The 24,920-nt window shown below is 43.2% G+C and overlaps 1 protein-coding gene across 1 annotated transcript in view; it reads right to left on the bottom strand.

The window, feature by feature from the left end:
- Positions 1–24,920, bottom strand: part of YY1 (YY1 transcription factor) — a 44,113-nt gene that overhangs the window by 5,693 nt on the left and 13,500 nt on the right. Inside the window, exons 2-4 of the mRNA XM_054447597.2 lie at positions 14,515–14,677; positions 2,351–2,411; positions 439–597 (exon numbers count right to left, since the gene is read on the bottom strand). Coding sequence (XP_054303572.1) covers positions 439–597; positions 2,351–2,411; positions 14,515–14,677 — 383 coding nt within the window. The remainder of the gene's footprint in view (positions 1–438; positions 598–2,350; positions 2,412–14,514; positions 14,678–24,920) is intronic.

The following is a 24,920-nucleotide window of genomic DNA, read 5'->3' as shown; positions in this document are numbered from 1 at the left end:
ATTTACTAGCTGCACTGCTAGTTCTTTCACTTATTTATGGGCTAAAATATTACCTATACTTATACAACAAAATTCTAGAAACTTTATCAGTTAGTAATTATACTATTAACTACCAAAAATAAATTACTTCAATCCTGTAATGAATGAAGTAGAAATTGAGTTTTAGGTATGCTCTTCAATCCTGTTCTCCTCCTGCCATAAAGTGTACTCCATCAACACCAATACATTCCATACCCAGCACCACAGAGTATAGACAAGGAAGTCCAGAGCTCCGGCAACCCTTCCAAGTGACTCCCCAGGAGAAGTTTTGTTTCTCACCAAGGAGTAATAAGACCCCGAGTCTCTGGGCTGGCGCCTCCTGCCTCATCACCACACAACCTACACTTGCAGTGTTCAGACAGGCAAGGCAGTGTGGGGAAGAGAGGGAACTGGCTCTACCTGAAAGGGCTTCTCTCCAGTATGAACCAGTTGGTGTCGTTTTAGTTTTGAACTCTCAACAAAAGCTTTGCCACATTCTGCACAGACGTGGACTCTGGGACCGTGGGTGTGCAGATGTTTTCTCATGGCCGAGTTATCCCTGAACATCTTTGTGCAGCCCTTAAAACAGAGAAAGCAGCTTAGAGGTTCACATTGCAAACTGTTAGAAAGGATTCAACCATTTAATAGCCTTTACTGACATATTAAAACAAAACCACCTCCCCAACCCCCCATTTTAATTTTACTTAGTTATTACGGTAGAACATTAATATCATTTAAGACAAAAAACAGACAGCTGAAAAAGTCATCATTTAATGCAAACCCTAGTTTTACAGATGAGGAAACTGAGGTTTAGAGATGTCTTTAAGCAGACTTGCCCAAGGTCACACTACTAGTAGTAGCCAAACTGGGAATAGAACCCAACACCCTGGCTTCCAGCTCTACCACAGCCGCCTCACCCGACTATGTCCCCCAAAATGAAGTAACAGAAGCACTGCTAAGCAAATGGAGTTAAAATGACGGTAGTCCACCACTACCTTTGGTGGCCCCATATTCTGTGCTGCAACAATGGACTGTCATTCTCCATCGCCTACTGTTCCCTCTTCTCTCTTTGCCTCTTTCCCCTTCTTGACAGAGAAAGAAGCAAGAGGGTCTCCAAGGAATGGCAACTACAGAAGAAATTTATTTTGTGAGACACTAGGAAAAGGAAGAAGCAGGCAAATTGATACCAGTGCAGGGCGGGAAAGGCAGATGGATGTGTGGCACTCGAGAAGCATGTCCTCAACAATTTCTTCTGCAGTTGTTGCCCAGTAATGGAGTGAATGGGGAAATGATAAGACAGCATGACAGAAGGACAGCACAAGTCACTAGACAGCTCACAGGCAGAAGGGAGAGGGAAGCCACAGTTTTTCCGCCTTGACCCCTAGGTTGAATTTCCATTTAGAAAATGGAAATTTAAAAAATTTAACTGGTACACAATGTATACATGCATTGAAACATCACATGGTACCCCATAAATATGTACAAGTACAAGTATTATGTGTCCATTATAAAGAAAACTTTAAGAAGTATACAGAGAAGCTAAAGGGATGGCATAGGCACTTCCAGCCTAACTGTTTTCAAATGCTTGTTATTTCGGCCCTGATGGAGATAGGTTGACATTTCAAATCGCCACATTAAGAACGCTGACAAAGAACAGGAAGGACTTGCTAGTGCACAGTCATTACAGGGACGAGACCATGAAACTAAATGTAGCCTGCTCCGATTGTTCATTTTTAACATTCTTTATTCCACTCAATCTCTCCTACTTTGTTCTCTGTACCTATGTGATACTTGATTTTTCTGTTAGTCTTATATCCAATTAAGTTTGAAAATAGCCCCCAACAAATATCTCAAAAGTACTTTTCAGGTTATCCTTTTATTTTAAAGACTAACTACATTTGAAAACAATTAAGTGCCTCTCTAATAACACACGATTATTAAGTCTTTATTTGGCTTATTTTAGCAACATCCAAAATAATTTTCAAATTTCAGTTACAAGCCTACATTCCCATAAAGGTCAATAGGTGAGACACAACCCAGGATCTTAAGACGGACTTGTTAATATAATCCAAAAAGAAAGAAAACGCTAACAGTAGAGTCAACACACAGTAATCAAGCAACGGCTCCCTGCAGTCATCCCATTTAACAGTATTTAAATTTAAGTGGCCTTTACTAAATAACAAAACCTCATCTCTTGGATTTAGAAACCGAAGATTTTAATTCCTTGCTTCATTTAAATTATCAAAAGCAGAAACGAAAGTGCCAATTTCTTATAGACTCTCTAAAACTTCATCAGCAGTTTAATGAACACTCTCCCCCTAGCATTACTTACTTTATGAGGGCAAGCTATTGTTCTTGGAGCATCATCTTCTTTAATTTTTCTTGGCTTCATTCTTATCAAAAGAAAAAGAGAGACAGACAGATTTGTAGGAGTGGGTAGACTCAACTGGCATAAATCATATAGTCCCTAAAATGCTTTCCTCATAGGTACCCAAACTAAAATTATGATACATTTCTATGAAGGAGAAAGGATGAGACAACTCGCATTCACTAAGTACCAATGACTGTGAAGCACTCTTCCCATCTTACAGATAAGGATGCTGAGGCTAGAAACATCGAGTTGCTGCCTACAGTCTCATAGCTAATAAGCTGGTGCAGCTTAGAATGGCACTATGATCTGTGTGATTCACATACCTGTTCTTAACTCCAAACCCTTTAAAAAACACAAAAAATCAACTCAGACAATTAGACGACTCTCCTCGTGAGAGGCAAGGCAAGATATCCAAAGGCAGCTGCTGCGATGATGAAGGTGCCTTATGAAAAAGGAGCGGTGAACACACGAGTGTCCTAAAATATCCATCTCTATACACGAAATGGGTCCAATTAGTACTGACACAAATGATCTTTAAAATATATCATTTTAAAGGGTACAGAAGAGTCCTTTTAAATCAAGATTTATAGATATTAAATATCAAATATCTCTAGAAGGACACACGACAAACCACTAGCACCAGTTACTTTGGGGAAAGAGCTCCTAGGGCCTGGTGGACAGTTGGGAACACCACATACTCTCTTACTGTTACCCTACTTCTGGATGGGGGCTTCGAAGTTCTCATTTGTACCAAGAGTCTTGGTAATGTGGTAACCGTCTGGCAGAGCCCCATGTGAAATTACTATCCAGAGAGCCTCCTGGTTTGGTAACTTACCTACCTGCTTCTCCACTGAATCAAGCTTTGGACTTTTGTCAAAACTTTCTCTCCAAATATTCCCTATAGATCTCTGTGTGGTAGGGGGGTGAGAAATTAAGCGTTCCTAAAAAAACTAGAAAATAAATTTAAATCTCGGAAACAGATTTTCTTTTTGTCCCTAGTTTTACCCATCTCACACCCCTCCTGATGGTTCATATTTAATAAATAACTACATCAGCCGGGTGTGGTGGCTCACGCCTGTAATCCCAGCACTTTGGGAGGCCAAATTGGGAGGATTGCTTGAGCCCAGGAGTTCAAGACCAGCCTGGGAAACACAGTGAGACTCTGTCTCTACAGAAAATAAAAAAATTAAGCCTGGGCAACATGGACAAAACCCTGTCTCTATCAAAAACAAATGAACAAACAAAAAAACCCCCAAAATCAGCCAGGCATGGTGGTGTGTGTCGATAGTACCAACCACTTGGGAAGCTGAAGGCAGGAAGATTGCTTGAGCCCAGAAGGTCAAGGCTGCAGTAAGCCATGACTGTGCCACTGCATTCCAGCCTAGGTGACAGAATGACACTCTGTCTTGGATTTAAAAAAATAAATAAAATAATAATTTAAAAAACCATAGCTGGGCGTAGTGGCTCACACCTGTAATCCCAGCACTTTGGGAGGTAGAGGAAGATGGATCACTTGAGGCCACGAGTTTGACACTAGGCTGGCCAACATGGTGAAACTCTCTCTACTAAAAATACAAAAATTAGCCGGGTATGGTGGCGGATGCCTGTAATCCCAGCTACTTAGGAGGAGGCCAAAGGAGAATTGCTTGAGCCAGGGAGGCGGAAGTTGCAGTGAGCCGGGATCGTGCCATTGCACCCCAGCCTAGGCGGCAAAAAGGAAATACCGTCTCAAAAAAAAAAAAAAGACCAACAAAAAACTAGCTGGGGGCCACTATTCTGAGTGAAGTAACTCAGGAATGGAAAATCGAACACGGTATGTTCTCACTTATAAGAGGGAACTAAGCTATGAGGATACAAGTGATATAATGGACTTTGGAGACTTAGTAGGGAAAGAATGGTGTGGGATAAAAGACTACATACCGGATACAGTGTACACTGCTCTGGTGAGGGGTGCACTCAGATCTCAGATTTCATCAACATAGAATTCATCCATGTAACCAAAAATCACTTATACACCAAAAGCTATTGAAATTTTTTAAAAAGTCAAAGTCGAAAAAAGAAAAAGCCCACCTAAGTGAATCCTTAAAAGCAAGAGCTAATTTACCACCACTCTTTTGTTACAAAAAAATACGCCTTAAAAAAAAATTAATTCTGTGATCTTTTAAGTTTGTGAAGGCCCTAACAATGTCCTTCTTCACTTATAATCTGGGAAAAGGATGACCTGATCTGTAACCTGAACACATGAAATCATTGGTTAAACTTTCCATGCCCTGGAGGAGTATATGAGGAACAACAGATCTGGTAACTATCACTGATCTCCATGGAGTTGGTCCGATACTGTACATATTTGCTATTTTAAATTCTACGAGAACATTTTCTTTTTTCCTTTTCTTTTTTTTTTGAGACAGAGTCTCACTCTGTTGCCCACGCTGGAGTGCAGTGGCGCTATCTCGGCTCACTGCAAGCTCCACCTCCCAAGTTCACGCCATTCTCCTGCCTCAGCCTCCTGAGTAGCTGGGACTACAGGTGCCCGCCACCATGCCCGGCTAATTTTTTTGTATTTTTGTAGAGATGGGGTTTCACTGTGTTAGCCAGGATGGTCTTGATCTCCTGACCTCGTGATCCGCCCACCCACGAGAACATTTTCAATTCAGTGTCCTCCCCCTTCCCAACCCTGTAGATATTCGTCCTGTCTCGTAAATGGATTATAGATCGAGCATCCCTAAACATCCAAAATCCAAAATCTGAAACTATCTGAGTGCTAACATGACGCACTCATGTGATAGGGTCACAGTGAAAACTTTGTTTCGTGTACAAAATTATTTAAAATACTGTATAAAAGCCTGGGCAACAAAGCAACACCCCGTCTCTAAAAAAATAAAAAGTTAGCCAGGTGTGGTGGCGCATGCCTACAGTCCCAGCTACTTGGGAGGCTGAGGTAGAATCCTTTCAGCCTAGGAATTTGAGGCTGCGATCCAACTTCGGTGACAGAATGAGACCTTGTTTAAAAAAAAAAAAAAAATATATATATATATATGTGTGTGTATATATATATGTGTATATATATATATATATATATGTGTGTGTATATATATATATGTGTGTATATATATATATAGAATTGCCCCTTCAGGCTATGTGTATAAGGTGTAATGAAACATAAATGAATTTCAAATTTCATGCTTAAACCTGAGTCCTAGCCTTAAGATAACTCATTATGCATATGCAAAACCCCAAAATCCAAAGTGCTACTGTTCCTAAGCATTTTGGATAAAGGATGCTCAACCTGTAACACCAGTTAGCAAGTTTTTTTAAGTGCCTGTTGTAAACAGGACTCTGAACAGCCTTTCTTATCTTAAATACAAATAAATCCTGGAGTTTTGGTCTGAGTTCACAAAATCAGGTAGGACAAAAGTTTGGTGCCACTGCGCCACCTTGAGGTTATATCAGTTTGGAAAATAACAGTGATTGATATGAAAGATCTCTATTCCACTCAAATATTATTTTTTAATTTTTAATTAAATTAAATTAATTAATTAATTTATTTTTTGAGGCGGAGTCTCGCTCTGTCGCCCAGGCTGGAGTGCAGTGGCGCAATCTCAGCTCACTGCAAGCTCTGCCTCCCAGGTTCATGCCATTCTCCCGCCTCAGCCTCCCGAGTAGCTGGGACTACAGGTGCCCGCCACCATGCCCGGCTAATTTTTTGTATTTTTAGCAGAGACGGGGTTTCTCACCGTGTTAGCCAGGATGGTCTCGATCTCCTGACCTCGTGATCCGCCCGCCTCGGCCTCCCAAAGTGCTGGGATTACAGGCGTGAGCCACCGCGCCCAGCCTATTTTTTTTTTTTTTTAAAGTTTTAATCTTCCCAATTAAGAGTGAATACTTATTCTTTGAAAATTCTACTGAAACATTGTTTTGTTTTGTTTTTGTAGAGATGTGGTTTCACCATGTTGCCCACACTATTCTCAACTCCTGAGCTCAAGCAATCCACCTGCCTAGGACTCCTTGGAAACATTCTTTGTTGAGTGTGAAGATGGCTACATGACTGTTTGTCCAAATTCACAGAATAGTACATACATACCTAAAAGGGGGTAGACTTTACCATATGCAAATTAAATCTTAGTAAACATGGCTTAGTAAGGTTCTCTCTCATACATTTTCTTTTTTTTTTTTTTGAGATGAAGTTTCACTATTTTGCCCAGGCTGGAGTGAAGTGGTACGATCTTGGCTCACTGCAACCTCTGCCTCCTGGGTTCAAGCGATTCTCCTGCCTCAGCCTCCTGAGTAGCTGGGATTACAGGCGCGTGCCACCACGCCTGGCTATTTTTTTTTTTTTTGTATTTTTAGTAGAGACAGGGTTTCACCATGTTGGTCAGGCTGGTCTGGAACTCTTGACCTCAGGTGATCCACCCACCTCGGCCTCCGAAAGTGCTAGGATTACAGGCGTGAGCCACGGCACCCGGCCTCCCATACATTTTCCTAGAGTTATTCCTAGTAATTTTTTTTTTTTTTTTTGAGACGGAGTCTTGCTCTGTCGCCCAGGCTGGAGTGCAGTGGCGCAATCCTGGCTCACTGCAAGCTCTGCCTCCCGGGTTCATGCCATTCTCCTGCCTCAGCCTCTTGAGTAGCTGGGACTACAGGCGCCTGCCACCACACCAGGCTAATTTTTTTGTATTTTTAGTAGAGAAGGGGTTTCACCGTGCTAGCCAGGATGGTCTCGATCTCCTGACCTCGTGATCCGCCCGCCTCGGCCTCCCAAAGTGCTGGGATTACAGGCATGAGCCACCACGAATGGCCACTTAATTTTTTAAAAGGTATTTTATCATGGAAATTTTCAAATATGCCCCCAAAGTAAAGAGAACAGTCTCAGGTACCATTTACCCAACTCTTGGTTTGTTATTATAAGTGGTATTAGAAAATGTCATTTTCAAAATGTGTGCTAGTATTTAGAAATATATTTAATTTTAGAATGAGAGTTTAAAATGCATTTGGACAAATACCCTTGGACTTAAGGAGTAAGTGGAAGATTTAAATGCAGCCACTCTTAAGCTCCTTAGCAAATCATCCTCCTTCACACAGAGTGGCAAATGCAGCAGTATACGTTGGTACTTTTTACATTTGAATGCCAACAATGAAAAGTCATTTTCCAAAAATATACTTAGGTTAAAACAGTGTTTCATTTTGCGAGTAAACAGTAAAAATCATATACCACCACTGAGAACATCTTCTCACCCTCCTCAACTATTCAGAAGTAACTAAGATTTAAGTCTTGAATTCACCAACTGACACTCTTGAACCCAGAGAGTCCTTTTGAACCCGGAGACAATGATGACAACAGCATAGACATTATGAATGAGGCAGTATGGGATGTGTGACTTGGAGCTGACTTCTACTAGCTGCATGACCTTGAGCAAACTAACTTCTCGGCCTCGGTTTCTTATTCTGTAAAAAGGTATAATGCTACCTACTTAAGAGCTGTATGTTAAGCACTTGGGAAATGATAGCTCTTATTACCATTGGCTATGTGTGAAATGGGTCTAGCTAAAAATGAGTTCATTCTTAACCACCCTTCGATAAAGGACTGAGAAACTGGACAAAGCATGGCACTAAGGAGGAACACACCCCTCAATGCAGTACATGTTATATGGAGGAGTCAGGCACCCAACGACTCAAGTTTCCTGTCAAATAGAGAGGGAGAATACACTCCCAATGACATGACTGCCCGATTTATAATAGCTCATTCTGGCATATGTGGGAAGAACGTTGTAAAGATTGTGGACTTCAGAACCCAAATTTCTGGCACAATATCAGCAGAGCATTGTGTAAACCTAAGTTCTAACCAACAGATCTGCAAATATCCCAGAAAGGGAGAGGAAACATTTTTGGACAAGTGACTCTTTAATGAAAATAAGCCTCTTCCATACAAAACAAGGTTAGCTGACTTCCAGACCAGAACCATCCTCTGATCTGTGCTGTTCAGACAGAAGTTCCTGTGTAATATAGCTGTCATTTGCAAGCATGATTCACCTCCCTTCTTTGTGAAAAGATAATATTGCCTTAGACAAATAAAGTTTGTTCAATGAATTATCTCTTAAATATTAATATTCATGTGATGATACTGAAGAGTTTTGAGGTATTTTCATCTCCATTATCACATTTCATCTATACATTAATATTGTGAAAGTCTCAGGGTAAGTAGTGAACAACAACAAAAATACCAATTTGGGATTGGCCTAACCATTCTAATCTTTCTAGACCAAAGGTTTTCAAAGGTCTAACTTTATTTAGTGAAACACATACAAAGGTGGTCACTTTACAGGAAACAGAACTCACTGGACCCCACTCACTGACCACTTTTCAAAATGTTTACTGAACAGACATTTCGGGAAAAAAAGTCATCCATAGACTGTCCACCTTCCCAATGTCAGACTTCCCAATTAAAGTCATTATGGCTTATATTTTGCCCATGTGCGTATGTAACTGATTTACTAGGCAGTCTAGGTTGAGTGCAGCATGAGCCTGAAATACTCTTTGGACAGTTTCAAGTCCAGTCCAGCACCCCATCACCCCAGTGCACAGAGGAGACAGAAAAGCAGCTTACATTCTACCTTAAGCCAACAGCTGCAGCTCTAATGCCACTTTGTGAGTGCTGGGGGCGAAGACTGGAGGCCAGCAGGACAAGTTCTATGGGCCGTAATTAGCGAAGATGTGGTCTGGCCCCCAAGAGTTTAAAACTCTTGGTGCCTCTGTATCTTCTGCTCTCAGAGTCCCGGGCATCAATTCCTGAGCCTCTGGAAAATCCCACTCAACTGTTACACACATCCTCAAAACGTGAAGATCTAACAAAACAGGGCACCTAGGTGCAAATAGTTCTCACCAACACCACTGTCCAATTACAGATATTTGTTTAGATGAACATGAGCTTCAAGAGCTACTATGTTAGAGGCCGGGCGCAGTGGCTCACGCCTGTAATCCCAGCACTTTGGGAGGCCGAGGTGGGTGGATCACGAGGTCAAGAGATCGCACTGCACTCCAGCCTGGCGACAGAGCAAGACTCCATTTCAAAAAAAAAGCTACTATGTAGAATGTGGATGAGAGGGAGCCCAACCCTTGACACACCTCACAGGGCCCAAACTCTGTAACTTTACTTTTTACACTATCAAGGCGAGCAAGATTTCATTCTTTTCTATACACAAATGAAATCTTTTAACAGGCTAATAGAAGAAATGCTATTTACATTCATATTGTGATTATGCAAATATTATTTACTGTGGGGCTAAACAGTGTGCTAGGATCACACTTAATGCTCTACAAGTACAACATAGGAGCTGCAAGGAGAGAATCTTCCCAGAGTCAGGTCAAAGAAGCTCTCTCTTTCAATACTGTCAAAATTAGGCCCCATTTTTCAGGCTACGGCTTTTTTTTACCCTACTCCCTCACCCCTTTTCATGGAGTTTCCGATTGCCTTTTCTTTTTCTTTTTCAGAAGACCCTTTTCCATACCACCAAAGCTCCTTACTCACTCTACCCACTACTGAATGAAACTGACTTTTCCTTAAGAAATTCTTACAGCCAGCCAACTTTCTATTCTAAATGGAATACATTTTCCAGCCTGCTGCACAGCTGTCCTCTTAGTTGTTGTGCACTAGGAAATCTTCCTTCTGATGTTCATCCTCATTTCACTGTATTATATCTTCAAGTTACCTCCTCAGAAAGGGTGCATGCAACATGAATCCTTGGATCTCTGAAATTGTCATCTCTTGCCATTGTATCTGACGTGATAGCTTTGCTGGATCAATAACTCTATGTTTACAGTAATTTCTCCTCTCAAAGCGTTGTTTTATTGTCTCTAATTATCCTCTGCTACTGAAGAAAAGTCTCATTCAGGTCTATCATTCTTTCCACTTGATAGCCTATCTTACTGCAACTTTTAGGTTCTTCAGCCTTGGTGTTTTGGATGGCTATCTGGTACCCGGGTGCCAGTCTCTGTGGGTGGTCCCCTTCTTAAGGAGTATGGTCTAAGGTAGCCATGTTACCTTCCCAACAATAACATGCGTCCCTGGATTTTCTGTTCAGAAGACTGGGGACAAACTTTTAGATCAGCTGCTCCAATGCTCCAAGGAGGGTGAGCAGTGCCAAGGGTCACCAACACCTAATGGCTTTACTGCTCACCACCCATAGATTCCCTCTCTCTTCAAAACCTGTCCTGCAGCCCTCTGTGCCTCCACTGCAACTCCTTCACAATGTATAATCTAAAGAGGTTTTATTCCCCTCTCTCGTACCTCCTGAGTCTCCTTCTATTTGTCTGAATGATGCTTTTACTCTGCCACTGGGACATCTTACCCTCTGACATGGTTTCGCTGTGTCCTCACCCAAATCTCAACTCGAATTCTATCTCCCAGGATTCCCACATGTTGTAGGTGGGACCCGGGGGGAGGTAACTGAATCATGGGGACCAGTCTTTCCCATGCTATTCTCATGATAGTAAGTCTCACGAGATCTGAGATGGGTTGATCAGGGGTTTCCACTTTTGCTTCTACCTCATTTTTCTCTTGCCGCCACCACGTAAGAAATTCCTTTTGCCTCCTGCCATGATTCTGAGGCCTCCCCAGCCATGTGGACACTGGAGAATCACAATTGTAATTTAAAAGACCAGGCACGGTGGCTCACACCTGTAATCCCAGCCCTTTGGGAGGCTAAGGCGGGTGGATCACGAGGTTAGGAGTTCAAGACCAGCCTGGCCAAGATGGTGAAACCTTGTCTCTACGAAAAATACAAAAATTAGCTGGGTACGGTGGCAGGCACCTGTAATCCCAGCTACTTGGGAGGCTAAGGCATGAGATCACTTGAACCCGGGTGGAAGAGGCTGCAGTGAGCTGAGGTCGTGCCACTGCACTCCAACCTGGGCGACAGAGTGAGACTCCATCTCAAAAAAAAAAAAAAAAGCTTCAGTGTTCTGGTTTGGGGCTCAGAGTAGTCAGTATTTGGTTTGAGATGCTGTTAATAATAAAACATCCATGTTGGACTTGAGGTGGTTTTTAGGAAGTAAGTTGGGGCTGGAGTCATCTAATGAGCAGTGGCTAAAAGCATCAAAACGGTAAGCATGCTCTTACCCTCCCCCCTGCCCCCCACCGAGCACACAGTCTATCTGTTTCTAAATCTTTTCCATTATCTTTTGTAGGTTTTTTCTTTCTCTTTTTTTTTGGGCGGGAGGCGGGGAAGGAGTTTCCCTCTTGTTGCCCAGGCTGGAATGCGATGGCGTGATCTCAGCTCACTGCAACCTCCCCCTCCTGGGTTCAAGCAATTCTCTTGCCTCAGCCTCCCTAGTAGCTGGGATTACAGGCGCCTGCCATCAAGCCCAGCTAAGTTTTTGTATTTTAGTAGAGACGGGGTTTCACTATGTTGGCCAGGCTGGTCTCAAACTCCTGACCTCAGGCGATCCACCCACCTCAGACTCCCAAAGTGCTGGGATTACAGGGGTGAGCCACCACGCCTGGTTCAGTTTCTTTCTTTTTTAGAGACAATTTTGCTCTGTCACCCAAGCTGGAGTGCAGTGGCATGAGCTCACTGTAGCCTTGACCTCCTATGTTCAAACGATCCTCCCACTCAGCCTCCCAAGAAGCTAGCTGCACATCACCAAACTGAGCTTTTAGAGATGGAGTCTCATCATTTTGCCCAGGATGGTCTCAAACTCCTGGCCTCAAGTGATCCCACCTCAGCTTCCCAAAGTGTTGAGGTTACAGGCTTGAGCCACAGAGCCCAGCTGGTCTCTTGTAACTTCTATCACATTTATTCCTTTGTTATCTAACTGCCACAATTCTAACTCAGGCCTTCATTAACTCTTGTTCAACTGACCTCTCTCATTTCCTGTGCCTGTATGAATCTAGCCTGCACAGACAGCTGCAAAGGACTTCTACCAAGTTAAAGCTCTACTCACACAGCCCCTTCTCCCCAGCTCAAAGTCTGTAGTAGCTGCCCACTGCATATGAGAAATGTCTGCATAGCTTGGCCCAGGATTCATCGACCTTAATGATCTGGTTCCAGTTTACCTCAACTCTAATCATTTCCCTGGAAGCACCCTAATTCCCAGGAAACCCTCCATCTCTATCAAAACTCTAGGGCCAGCTGGGTGCAGTGGCTCACGTCTGTAATCGTTTTGGGAAGCCAAGGTGGGTAGATCACTTGAGGTCAGGAGTTCGAGACCAGCCTGGCCAACATGGTGAAACTCCGTCTCTACTAAAAACACAAAAATTGGCCAGGCATGGTGGCATGCACCTGTAATCCCAGCTACTTGGGAGGCTGAGGCAGGAGAATCGCTTGAACCCAGGAGGTGGAGGTTGCAGTGAGCCGAGGTCATACCACTGCACTCCAGCCTGGGAGATGAGTGAAAATCCGTCTCAAAAAGCAAAACTAACAAACAAAAACTCTTGGGCCATGTGCAGTGGCTCATACCTGTCATCCCAACAATTTGAGAGACCGAGGCAGGAGGATCGTTTGAGGCCAGCCTGGGCAACATAGTGAGACCCCATCTCTACAAAAAATAAAATAAAATAAAATAAAATAAAAAAATTAGCCAGGCATGGTGGCACACACCTGTAGTTCCAGCTACTTGGGAGGTGTGGCAGGAGGATTGCTTGAGGCTGCAGTGAGCTATCATCATGCTACTGCACTCCAGCCTGGGCAACACAGTGAGAACCTCCATGTAGCAAACCACAATGGAATTCTTAACACCCATTTGACAAGTGGGGAAATGAGCTCCAGGTGGCAGGAATTGCCCACCTTGTTTTCGGCAGGGCCAAGAGGGAAGCCAGGACAGTGAACGGTCTCCACCTCCACCACTCTGCTCTCAAAAGAAAAAAAAAAGCAACCCACTCTGTTCTTAGAATGTGCAAGATCAAAAGGATTTCTTTCTTCTTGATCCTGCCCTTGCCAAAATTTCCTGAGCTATTCCAGGTTCCAACCAACCTCAGGTATGGAAAGGCATTAGGCTTTCTGCTCTAGAGTTTATTTTATTAGTTCATTTAACTTAAAAGTTTACATCTTTGTGGGTATTTTCAGCTCCTTGTACAAACTGCCAAACAGTACTAGAAAGTAACACAAAAAGTAGGCTTCTATAAGAACCCAGCCCACTTTAGGCAAAACAAACACACCCAACCAATGGGTTCAGAGCTTCTCCACTGCTCGCCATGTCCAAGCCATAAATACTTGATCTCCTCCTGTCATGCCAGCTTAAATGAACATACCAGGAACTTAACTGATGACAAGACAAACACGAATTTATGAAATCCTTTCCAGTGGTCAGCTGGATGAATCAAGTACAGACCCAGGTCTCCAGCAGCATAGACCAATACAACACACCCAAATTTAAAATGTGTACTACAGGCTAGGCACAGTGGCTCACGCCTGTATCCTAGCACTTTGGGTGGCCGAGGCAGGAGGATCACTTGAGGCCAGGAGTTTGAGACCAGACTGGCCAACAGGATGAAACCCTGTCTCTACTAAACACACAAAAATTGGCTGGGCGTGGTGGCACACGCACGTAATCCCAGCTACTTGGGAGGCTGAGGCAGGAGAATTGCTTGAACCAGGGAGGTGGAGGTTGCAGTGAGCTGAGATTGCACCACTGCACTCCAGCCTGGGCAACAAGCAAGACTCTTGTCTCAAAAAAAAAAAAAAAATCAAATGTGTACCAAGAAGCCATAAGGCAGTGTGGAAGATATCTATTCCAAAACAAATTACGTGCAATTTTATTTACTCACATGCAATGCCTATAAATAAAGGGTACTTGCTTCATCTTACTGCAAGGATCTAAAATGCTGCCACTCACATTAATAGCATAGTTACTACTAAAAACAAAACTGACTGTTAGAATTGCTTGAACCCAGGAGGCAGAGGCTGCAGTGAGCCGAGATCGCACCACTGCACTCCAGCCTGGGCAACAGAGCGAGGCTCCATCTCAAAAAAAGGAAACAAAAAACAAACAAATAAAACTGACTGCTTTTGTTTTCAGGAATTTCCCTAGAGAAAGAATACAAACCACCATTTTGACTTAGGCACAGGAAAACATAGCTGGCAAGACTCAAGCACTTTCTATAATTAAAAGAAAGGAAAGTTCTTATAACTTACCTAGCAAATTCTGCCAGTTGTTTGGGATCTGAGAGGTCAATGCCAGGTATTCCTCCAGGAGGAAGTTTCTTTCCTGTCATATATTCTGAATAATCAGGAGGTGAGTTCTCTCCAATGATCTGTTCTTCAACCACCGTCTCATGGTCAATATCTTTTTTTTCATCTGAAACACATCATGAGATTATCTTTAGCTGAGTAAATAGATTTTAAAAACTACAAAACCTGCTTTCACCAGTAACTTCTTAAATGGGGTGATTTATAGCCACCAGTTCAATTTGTTTTCTCTTTCTTTCTGTCTCTCTCTCTTTTTTTTTTTTTTTTTTTGGAGAACCGGTCTCACTCTGCCACCCAGGCTGGAGTGCAGTGGCCCAATCACAATCACGGCTCATTCAGCCTCAAACTCCTGGGCTCAAGCAATCCCCCCACCTCAGCCTCCTGAGTAGCTGGGACTACAGGCAGGTGCCACCACACCCAGGTAATTATTTTTATTTATTGTAGAGAGAGGGTCTCACAATGTTACCCACGCTGATCTGGAACACATGCACTCAAGCGATCCTCCAGCCTTGGCCTCCTAAAGTCCTGGTATTACAGGCATGAGCCACCACACCCAGCCTAGATTTCAGCTTTTTACCCACACCACACACATTTCACGGCAACTACCAATTCAGTGGTGCTGATTCAAATCTGATTTCATAGCCTTCACCTCTTAGCTAGTCTCTTGCTACCTCTCCAGCCTCCTCTCTCTTCACTCCTCTATTTTGGCCCTTTAGCTCCCCAATTGTATCATGGCCCATCTACCCTAACCTCAAGGCATTTATTCATGCAATTTCCATTGACTACAATTTGTAATTATAGCTGTGTGATTTCTGTCATCCTCCCCCTAGACTGTAAGCTGCATAAGGACATGGAGGTTGGTCAGTTTTGATCCCATGCATTTACAGAGCCTTGTTCAAAATCTGCACATAGCTGGCCCTCAACAAATATATGTTCGGCCCAGCACCAGTGGTTCATGCCTATAATCTCAGCACTTTGGAAGGCCAAGGCAGGTGGATTGCTTGCAATCAGGAGTTTGAGACCAGCCTGGCCAACACGGCGAAACTCCATCTCTACTTAAAAATACAAAAATTAGCCGGGCATGGTGGTGCATGCCTGTAATACCAGCTACTCAGGAGGCTGAGGCAGGAGAATTGCTTGAACCCAGGAGGCAGAGTTTGCAGTGAGCTGAGATGATGCCAATGCCCTCCAGCCTGGGTGACAGAGTGAGAGTCTGTCTCAAAAAAACAAAACAAAAAATAAAAATAAATAAGCATATGTTCAAAGAAATGTACGACATCTCTACTTGTATGTCTTACTATCATCTCAAATCCAACAGGTTACAAAAAGGTGCAGTGGCTCATGCCCGTAATCCCAGCACTCTGGGAGGTCAAGACAGGAGGATCACCTAAGCCCAGAAGTTCCTAGACCAGCCTGGGCAACAAAGGGAGAGACCCCATCTCCACAAAAAAATTAAAATTAGCCAGGCATGGGGTGCATGCCTGTAGTCCCAGCTACTTGGGAGGCTGAGGCAAGATAATCACTTGAGCCCAGGAGGTCGAGGCTGTAGTGAGCCGTGACCACATCACTGCAACTTCAGTCTAGAGCAAGACTCTGCCTCAAAAAAAAAAAAAAGGGCCAAGCACGGTGGCTCACACCTGTAATCCCAGCACTTTGGGAGGCCAAGGCAGGTGGATCACGAGGTCAGGAGATTGAGACCATCCTGCCTAATACAATGAAACCCTGTCTCTACTAAAAATACAAAAAATTAGCCAGGCGTGGTGGCGGGCGCCTGTAGTCCCGGCTACTCAGGAGGCTGAGGCAGGAGAATCGCTTGAACCCAGGAGGCGGAGCTTGCAGTGAGCAGAGATTGTGCCACTGTACTCCAGCCTGGGTGACACAGTGAGACTCTGTCTCAAAAAAGAAAAAAAAATACATATATATGTGTGTATATATATATTCATATATTCAGACCCCATATAATTCATTCCCCATATCTCAGACACCAAATCCTATTGATCCCCTTTAAAAGATCTCTCGGCCAGGGCACAGTGGCTCATGCCTGTAATCCCAGCATTTTGGGAGTTCAAGACCAGCCTGGCCAATATGGTGAAACCCCAACTCTACTAAAAATACAAAAATTAGCCAGGTGTGGTGGTGGGCTCCTGTAAGCCCAGCTACTCGGGAGGCTAAGGCAAGAGAATCGCTTAAACCCAGGAAGCAGAGGTTGCAGTGAGCCGTGATTGCACTCCACCCTGGGCAACAGAGCAAGACCCTGTCTCAAAACAAACAAACAAACAAACAAACAAAAAACACCAGTCTTCCCTCTTTGATCCACTGCCATCAACTTATTTCCTATTATCTCAAACCTAAATGACTGCAGTACTTTCTTAATTGATTTTCACAATTATTTTCTCTAGTGATACTGCAAAGGATAAATTGGCACAGAAAATATAGCTGATATATTCTCACCCATGGTATAATCCCTTCAGTGCTGCTATAAATTATTTCAGTCTGGCATTCTGGGTCCAATGCTGTCTGGTCCCACTTTAACAACATACATGGTCTTACCTTCTATTTCTCCTTTGCACATGCCTTCTATATTCTAACCAGCTTTTCTCACGGGTTAAATTCACAAGTGCATGGCAGGAGGTTTTCAGTAAGTGTGAGTTTTGCTCTCTCTTACCACCTCTCTTCTCAATCCAGCCTCCCCTCCAAAGTCTAGCTCAAATTCTAGAGAATTTGAGGGTGTGTTGATTTTATCAGTTCAGTCTTGATTCCTACCTTTTCTTTGAGCTCCTAGATTATTCCCTGACAGACTCAATCACTCCAGTCTGAATTTTTGTTGGTCTTGCCTCTTTTTTTTTTTTTTTGAGACGGAGTCTCGCTCTGTCGCCCAGGCTAGAGTGCAGTGGCACAATCTCAGCTCACTGCAACCTCCGCCTCCCGGGTTCAAGTGATTCTCCTGCCTCCACCTCCCGATTAGCTGGGACTACAGGCGCACACCACCATGCCCAGCTAATTGTTTGGATTTTTAGTAGAAACAGGGTTTCACCATGTTGGCCAGGATGGTCTCGATCTCTTGATCTCGTGATCCACCCGTCTTGGCCTCCCAAAGTGCTGGGAGTTACAGTGCCTGGCGGGTCTTGCCTCTTAAGGTAGAGTAGAAGTGCCCAGAGGCCAAAAACAAGTCTTCTTCTACCTCTGATGCCTAAATTAGAAATAGGTACTCTGAAATTTTGAAGGCTAACTGCAAGTTTTTGCTTCTCAAACAAATTGTCTGTCTCACCAAAAGTAGTAAAATAAAATATTTTAGAAGTGAAACTGGCTTCAACTTTTACCTTGAATTACCTTTCCACCAGTGTTAAAAATCAAGACCAACAACCAAACCAAAACAAAATCTACAACCACCAAAAACTACATATAACTGCTTAGCACACAGCTTTCTGACCTCAGAGCAAAGCCGGAGTATGAGAGGAAGACCAAGATAGAACATAGGTTCCATTTGATTCAAGTGGTCATTATCAAGTTCAATCACTCTCAGCAATGAAAAGCACTGAATACAATCGTAAACTCTAAATGCCTCTAATTCCACCACTCTTCATTCTAGGAAATATAATTATACATCATTACAAGGAATCACAGACTTTTTTCATTGTACTGAGAATGCGCAGGCACAGAGAGGTTAAGTAACCTGCTCAGGGTTAACTGGCTAGGAAGTGGCAGATGTAAACTCATGAAGGCCGGGCGTGGTGGCTCACGCCTGTAATCCCAGCACTTTGGGAGGCTGAGGCAGGTGGATCACGAGGTCAGGAGATCGAGACCATGGTGAAACCCCGTCTCTACTAAAAATACAAAAAACTCATGAAGTCTACCCCTAAGATTTATATGCTTAACTGTTAAGCTCTGCTGCCTCTTGTTTGGAACCAGAAAGAACACTAGTGATAACATAGCCAAGGTTATCCATTCACAGATGAAGACTATCTATCCACAGATGGTGGGGCCTAGGAAAAAAATAGCTGGATGTATTCAGACAAAGGGGCAGGAAACATAGTTACTGACCCTAAGTCGCAAAGCCAGGACTCAAATTCTTTAATTTCATTCCTGTTCCCAGGGCTGCCTGCTCCTACTGACACCCCCTTCACTTGCCTATCCCTCTAGCCTGGGCACATCTACTTCTACATCAAAACTTTCAAGTGGTACAGAAATACTTTGGTGGCCAAGGGAACTATTTGTCCTCATGTTTTATATTTCTTTCTTTTCTTTTTTCTTTTTTTCTTTTTCTTTTTTTTGACACGGTCTCCGTCTATTGTCCAGGCTGGAGTGCAGTGGAGCAATCATGGCTCACTGCAGCCTTGCCCTTCAAGGTTCAAGCAATCCTCCCACCTCAGCCTCCCATGTAGCTGGGACCACAGACAGGCACCACCATACCCAGCTAATTTTATTTTTTGTAGAGATGTGGTCTCACCATGTTACCTAGGCTGGTTTTGAACTCCTGGGCTCAAGCAATCCGCCTTGGCCTACCAAAGTGCTGGGATTACAGGTGTGGGCCATGTTTTATATTTCTGATACAGAATGATAGCAATGTTGAGAATCAGTGCTACTCTGAATAAGCTACTGATGAAAGTATCTTAATCCATTTGGGCTGCTACAACAAAAATATAGATTGGGTGGCTTAAGCAACATTTATTTCCCACAGTTTGGAAGCTAGAAGTCCAAGATCAAGGTGCTAGCACGGTGGTGTTCTTGGTGAGGGCCTACTCCCTGGTTTGCAGATAGCCATCTTCACACTGTCTTCTCACATAGCGTAGAAAGAACCAGAAAGCTAGCACTCTGGACTCTCTTTTATAGGGCACTAATCCCATGCATCAGGGTTCCACCCTCAGACCTAAATTACCTTCCAAAGGACCTACCCTCTAATACCATCACACTGGGGGTTAAGATTTCAACACACGAATCTGGGAGAGACACAAACACACAGTTTACCCCAGAGGGCATGTCTCAAGTGTGCTGAGACAGAAGACTGAACTCATGGCATAAAGGAATCACAGGCTAAATGATTATTTTCATTAGTTCTACACATATTGAGGGCCTCCTATGTGCCTGGCATTGTTCTGGGCACTGGGAATAAAAGCTAGAAACAAAGTATCTGCTCTCAAGGAACTTACACTCTAGTGAGGGAAGTCAAATGAGGAAATACTTCTTGAGTGGGGCTCAGAACCCAAATCTGAGCAATTCCAATACTGAAAGACTGAGGAATACTTTGCAAAGGAGACTGAAGAGGTATATCCACAGGTAGGGAGACAACTAGCTCTGTCTAAAGAGAACTTAGTGACATATCAAGTGCAAGTGGCATACAGTACCAACACTGAAGAATATCAAGAACCCTCAGGATGGTCACTAAAATAATTCAGAATCAGAAACCAAAAAAATATATGAAAGAAGCCTAAAGTAGACGCTGACAAGACTTTATGACCTATATCAGGAATCAGCTAGTACAGCCAGTTGGCCAATCCAACCTCTATATTTCCACGGTTTTCGTAAAAAAAAAAAAAAAAAAAAAAAAAAAAAAAAAAATTGTGGTAAAATATACATTACCATAATACTTATCATTTTAACCGTATGTAAGTGTACAGTTCAGTGCCATTAAATACATTCAGAATGTGTAACCATCACCACTATCTATATCCAAAATATTTTCTTCATTCCCGCAAAAAACTCCGTACCGATTACGCAAGAACTTTCACTTCCCCTCAGCACCTGCTAACCTCAATTCTACTTTCTGTCTCTATGAATTTGCCTATTTCAGGTACCTCACACCAGTTGAATCATACAGTATTTGCCATCCATGCCTGGTTTATTTCACTAAGCATAATGTTTTTAAGACCCACCTGTTGTAACATATAACAACATTCCATTCCTCTTCATGGCTGAATAATATTCTGTACATACATACCATTTTGTCCATCTGTTAATGGATGGAGAAATAAACATGGCTAGATAATGAATCAGATGGGCTGGGGAGGAACAGGGATGCCAAGTATGCCACCTGAGTTTCTTGCTTGTAATTTTTAGAAGATGGTGGTGTCATCTGCTGAGATGGAGGACAAGAGTGGGAAAGAGATGATATGCAGAAGATTTAGAGTTCCTCTTTGGTTTGAGGTATCTATGCAAAATCTAATGGGCAGACCTCAAAAAGGCAACTAGATATGCAAGTATAGGGGACAAGAAACCTAGGTCAGAGAGAATTATATCGGAATCTGTCAGAATCACTGGCATATAGATGTTTTGTTTTTTTTGACAGGGTCTGGCTCTGTTGACCAGACTAGAGTGATCATAGTCTGCATGATCATAGCTCATTGCAGCCTCAAACTCCTGGACTCAAGTGACCCTCTTGCTGCAACCTCCCAAGTAGGTGGGACTACAGGCCCACAATACCATGCCTGACTCAGACTGCATTGAAAGCCCCAGAAAGACATTGTAAGATTATCTACTGAAAAAGAATACAGTCAGAGAGGAGAAGGATTAGAATCAAAACCTGAACAATTCTAATATTAAGAGAATGAGGAAGGCTTTGCAAAGGAGACTGAAGAGAGATGTCCACAGGTAGGGAGACAACTAGCTCTGTCTAAAGAAAATTGTACTCAGTGACGTATCAAGTGCCAAGTGGCATACAGCAAAAGCAGTTTGCCCTCAGCACAGACAAGAGAGGGCTGCATGGTCTGTACATAATTTTAAAACCATAATAAAACTGGCTGAAAATAAGTGTACTCTTGATCATTACCACATTCCACACTTTATTTTTCCTGAGACGGAGTCTCGCTCTGTCCCCCCCCAGGTTGGAGTGTAGTGGTGCAATGTTGACTCACTGCAACCTCTGCCTCCCGGGTTCAAGCGATTCTCCTGTCTCAGCCTCCCAAGTAGCTGGGATCACAGGGGCACACCACCACGCTCAGCTATTTTTTGTATTTTTAGCAGAGATGGGGTTTCACCATGTTGGCCAGGCTGGTCTCTAACTCCTGACCTCAGGTGATCCGCCCACCTCAGCCTCCCAAACTGCTGGGATTACAGGCATGAGCCACCGTGCCCGGCCTTCCCACACTTTTAAACAATATCAGTTTCTTGCCTTAAAATAAAAAATATTTTGTTGGTCTAAGTTTGAAATAATTTTTGTGGTTATTGTACATTCTCCCAAGATACAGATTTAAGACACACGTTATCACGTTTATGACTTATTCCTTAAAAAACAGTGTTTCCTACAAGGAAGATAACTAGAAGAACTCTCTGAAGACCACTGCACAGAAATTGTGAAGAGGGTCAACAAGAAAATATAAGAAAATAGGCTGGCTGGGCACAGTGGCTCACATCTGTAATCCTAGCACTTTGGGAGGCCAAGGTGGGTGGATCACGAGGTCAGTAGTTTGAGACCAGCCTGGCCAACATAGTGAAATCTCATCACGACTAAAAATACCAAAAAAAAAAAAAAAAAAAAAAAAAATCTGGGCATGGTGGTGGGCACCTGTAATCCCAGCTAACTTGGGAGGCTGATGCAGGAGAATCACTTGAACCCAGGAGGCGGAGGTTGCAGTGAGCCGAGATCACACCACTGCACTCCAGCCAGGGTGACAGTGTGAGACTTTGACTCAAAAAAAAAAAAAAAAAAGAAAAGAAAAGAAAAAGAAAAGAAGAAAATAGGCTGGGCATGGTGGCTCGCACCTGTAATCTTAGCACTTTGGGAGGCCAAGGTGGGCTGATCACCTAAGGTCAGGAGTTTGAGACCAGCCCAGCCAACATGGCAAAAATCTATCTTCACTAAAAATACAAAATTTAGCAGGCATGGTGGTGTGTGCCTCTAATCCCAGCCACTCGGGAGACTGAGGCAAAAGAACCGCTTGAACCTGGGAGGTAGAGTTTGCAGTAAGCTGAAATCGCGCCACTGCACTACAGCCTGGGCGACAGAGTAAGACTCCATTGAAAAGAAAAGCAAAGAAAAGAGAAAAGAGAAAAGAAACATATAGGAAAAAACTGCAAAAAGACTTCTAGAGAAATGACAAAAGACACTGGCTTTTGTTGCCAGAAGAAATCAAAAGGACAATATTTGACCTGCCTCATTTTCACAAGCTGGACACACAGTAAAGCAATACATTAAATAATGTCAATATTTGCTATCATTTGGTCATTTTGCTAATTTTTGCAAAAAGAAAATCAGAAGTTTTTACCGCATAGAATAGAAATTTATGATGCTGTAAAAGAAGCTAGTAATTTTTATTTATTACATTACGGGCCATATGTACATATGTTTCTTTCTTTGTTCAAAAAAATATCTTGGCCAGGTGCGGTGGCTCACACCTATAATCCCAGCACTTTGGGAGGCTGAGGCGGGCGGATCACCTGAGGTCAGGAGTTCGAGACCAGCCTGACCAACGTGGAGAAACCCCATCTCTACTAAAAATAAAAAAAAATTAGCCGGGCATGGTGGCACATGCCATGCCTGTAGTCCCAGCTACTCAGGAGGCTGAGGCAGGAGAATCGCTTGAACCCAGGTGGCGGAGGTTGCAGTGACCCAAGATAGTGCCACTGTGCTCTAGCCTGGGCAACAAGAGTGAAACTCCATCTCAAATAAAGAAAATCGGAAGTTTTTACCAAATAGGATAGAAATTTATGATGCTGTAAAAGAAACTAGTAATTTCTATTTATTACATTATAGGCCATATGTACATATGAGTTTCTTTCTTTGTTCAAAAAAATATCTTGGCCTGATGCGGTGACCCACGCCTGTAATCCCAGCACTTTGAGAGGCCAAGGTGGGTGGATCGCCTGAGGTCAGGAGTTCGAGACCAGCCTGGCCAACATGGTAAAACCCCATCTCTAGCAAAAATATAAAAATTAGCCAGGTGTGGTAGCGGGCACCTGTAATCTCAGCTACTGGGAAGGCGAGGCAGGAGAACTGCTAGAACCCAGGAGGCAGAGGTTGCAGTGAGCTGAGATCGTGCCATTGCACTCCAGCCTGAGCCGACAACAGTGAGACTCCATCTCAAAAAAAGAAAATTATAAAAAAAAATAATAATAAAAATCTTTGTTAAAAAGTATTAATCCTGGCCCAGCGCAGTGGCTCATGCCTGAATCCCAGTACTTTGGGAGGCTGAGGTGGGCGGATCACCCGAGGCCAGGAGTTCAAGATTACCCTGGTCGGCTGGGTACACTGGCTCACGCCTATAATCCCAGCACTTTGGGAGGCTGAGGCAGGCTGGTCACCTGAGGTCAGGTGAAACCCCATCAATACTAAAAATACAAAAATTAGCTGGGCATGGTGGCGCATACCTGTAATCCCTGCTATTCGGGTGGCTGAGGTGGGAGAACAGCTTGAACCTGAGAGGCAGAGGTTGCAGTGAGCTGAGATCACGCCACCGCACTCCAGGCTGGGCAACAGAGCGAGACTCTGTCTCAAAAAATAAAAAAGACTAGCCTGGCTAACATGGCAAAACTCCATTGCTACTAAAAATACTATTCCCTTCATAATTACTACTGAAAAAGATTTGCTACATAGAGAGTGTTTACTGATCCACTCTGAATGTCAAATTATGCTATGAATGTTACTGATTTCTATTGACTAGCAATGGGGTAATATCAAATGTACATCTAGGTAAAACATGTTCAGGAAGCAAAGTATCTAAATCTGCTTTAAAAATTGTCTGGAGACACTATAGGTCATTAAAAAATTGTTGTTATGTCTATTCCTTGCTGGAGTTTCCCTTGAGGACAGGACCTTTTATTGTTTCACAGGACATAGTTAAAGCCATTATAAGTTTCTATGGGTTTCTTTCCTTCTTTTCCTTTGAGACAGGGTCTCACTCTGTTGTCCAGGCTGGAGTGCAGTGGCACTATCACTGCTCAATGCAGCCTTAACCTCCCTGGCTCAAGTGATCCTCCAGCAACCCCACTCCACCAGTAGTTGAGACCACAGGCGCACCACACCACCACACCCAGTTGATTTTTTTTTTCCTGGTAGAGATGGGGTCTCACTATGTTGCCCAGGCTAGTCTTGAACTCCTGGGCTCAAGTGATCCTCCTGCCTTGGTCTCCCAAATCCCTGGGGTTAGGGGTGTGAGCACTATGCCTGGCCTGCAACGGGTTTCTTTAACCAATATAACTTAAGTTTACAATTGTTAATTACCAGAACACAAGTGGGCAAGGCCAATTAAAGCCAAATCTCAGAATTCCTATTTGGAAAAAGCTGAGAATACAGTCATTGATTCAAAGGGGGTAAGGTGATGTGGGCAACCATCATGTTAGGAACTTCTACCCAAAACTGTCGATTAGGTGACTATAGTGCTCACTAACACTCTGGCTAAACGCAATGACCTAAAACAACT

The sequence above is a fragment of the Pongo pygmaeus genome, chromosome 15, assembly GCF_028885625.2.
Source record: "Pongo pygmaeus isolate AG05252 chromosome 15, NHGRI_mPonPyg2-v2.0_pri, whole genome shotgun sequence".
NCBI lineage: Eukaryota > Metazoa > Chordata > Mammalia > Primates > Hominidae > Pongo > Pongo pygmaeus.
This window is presented reverse-complemented; position numbering and strand designations above follow the sequence as displayed.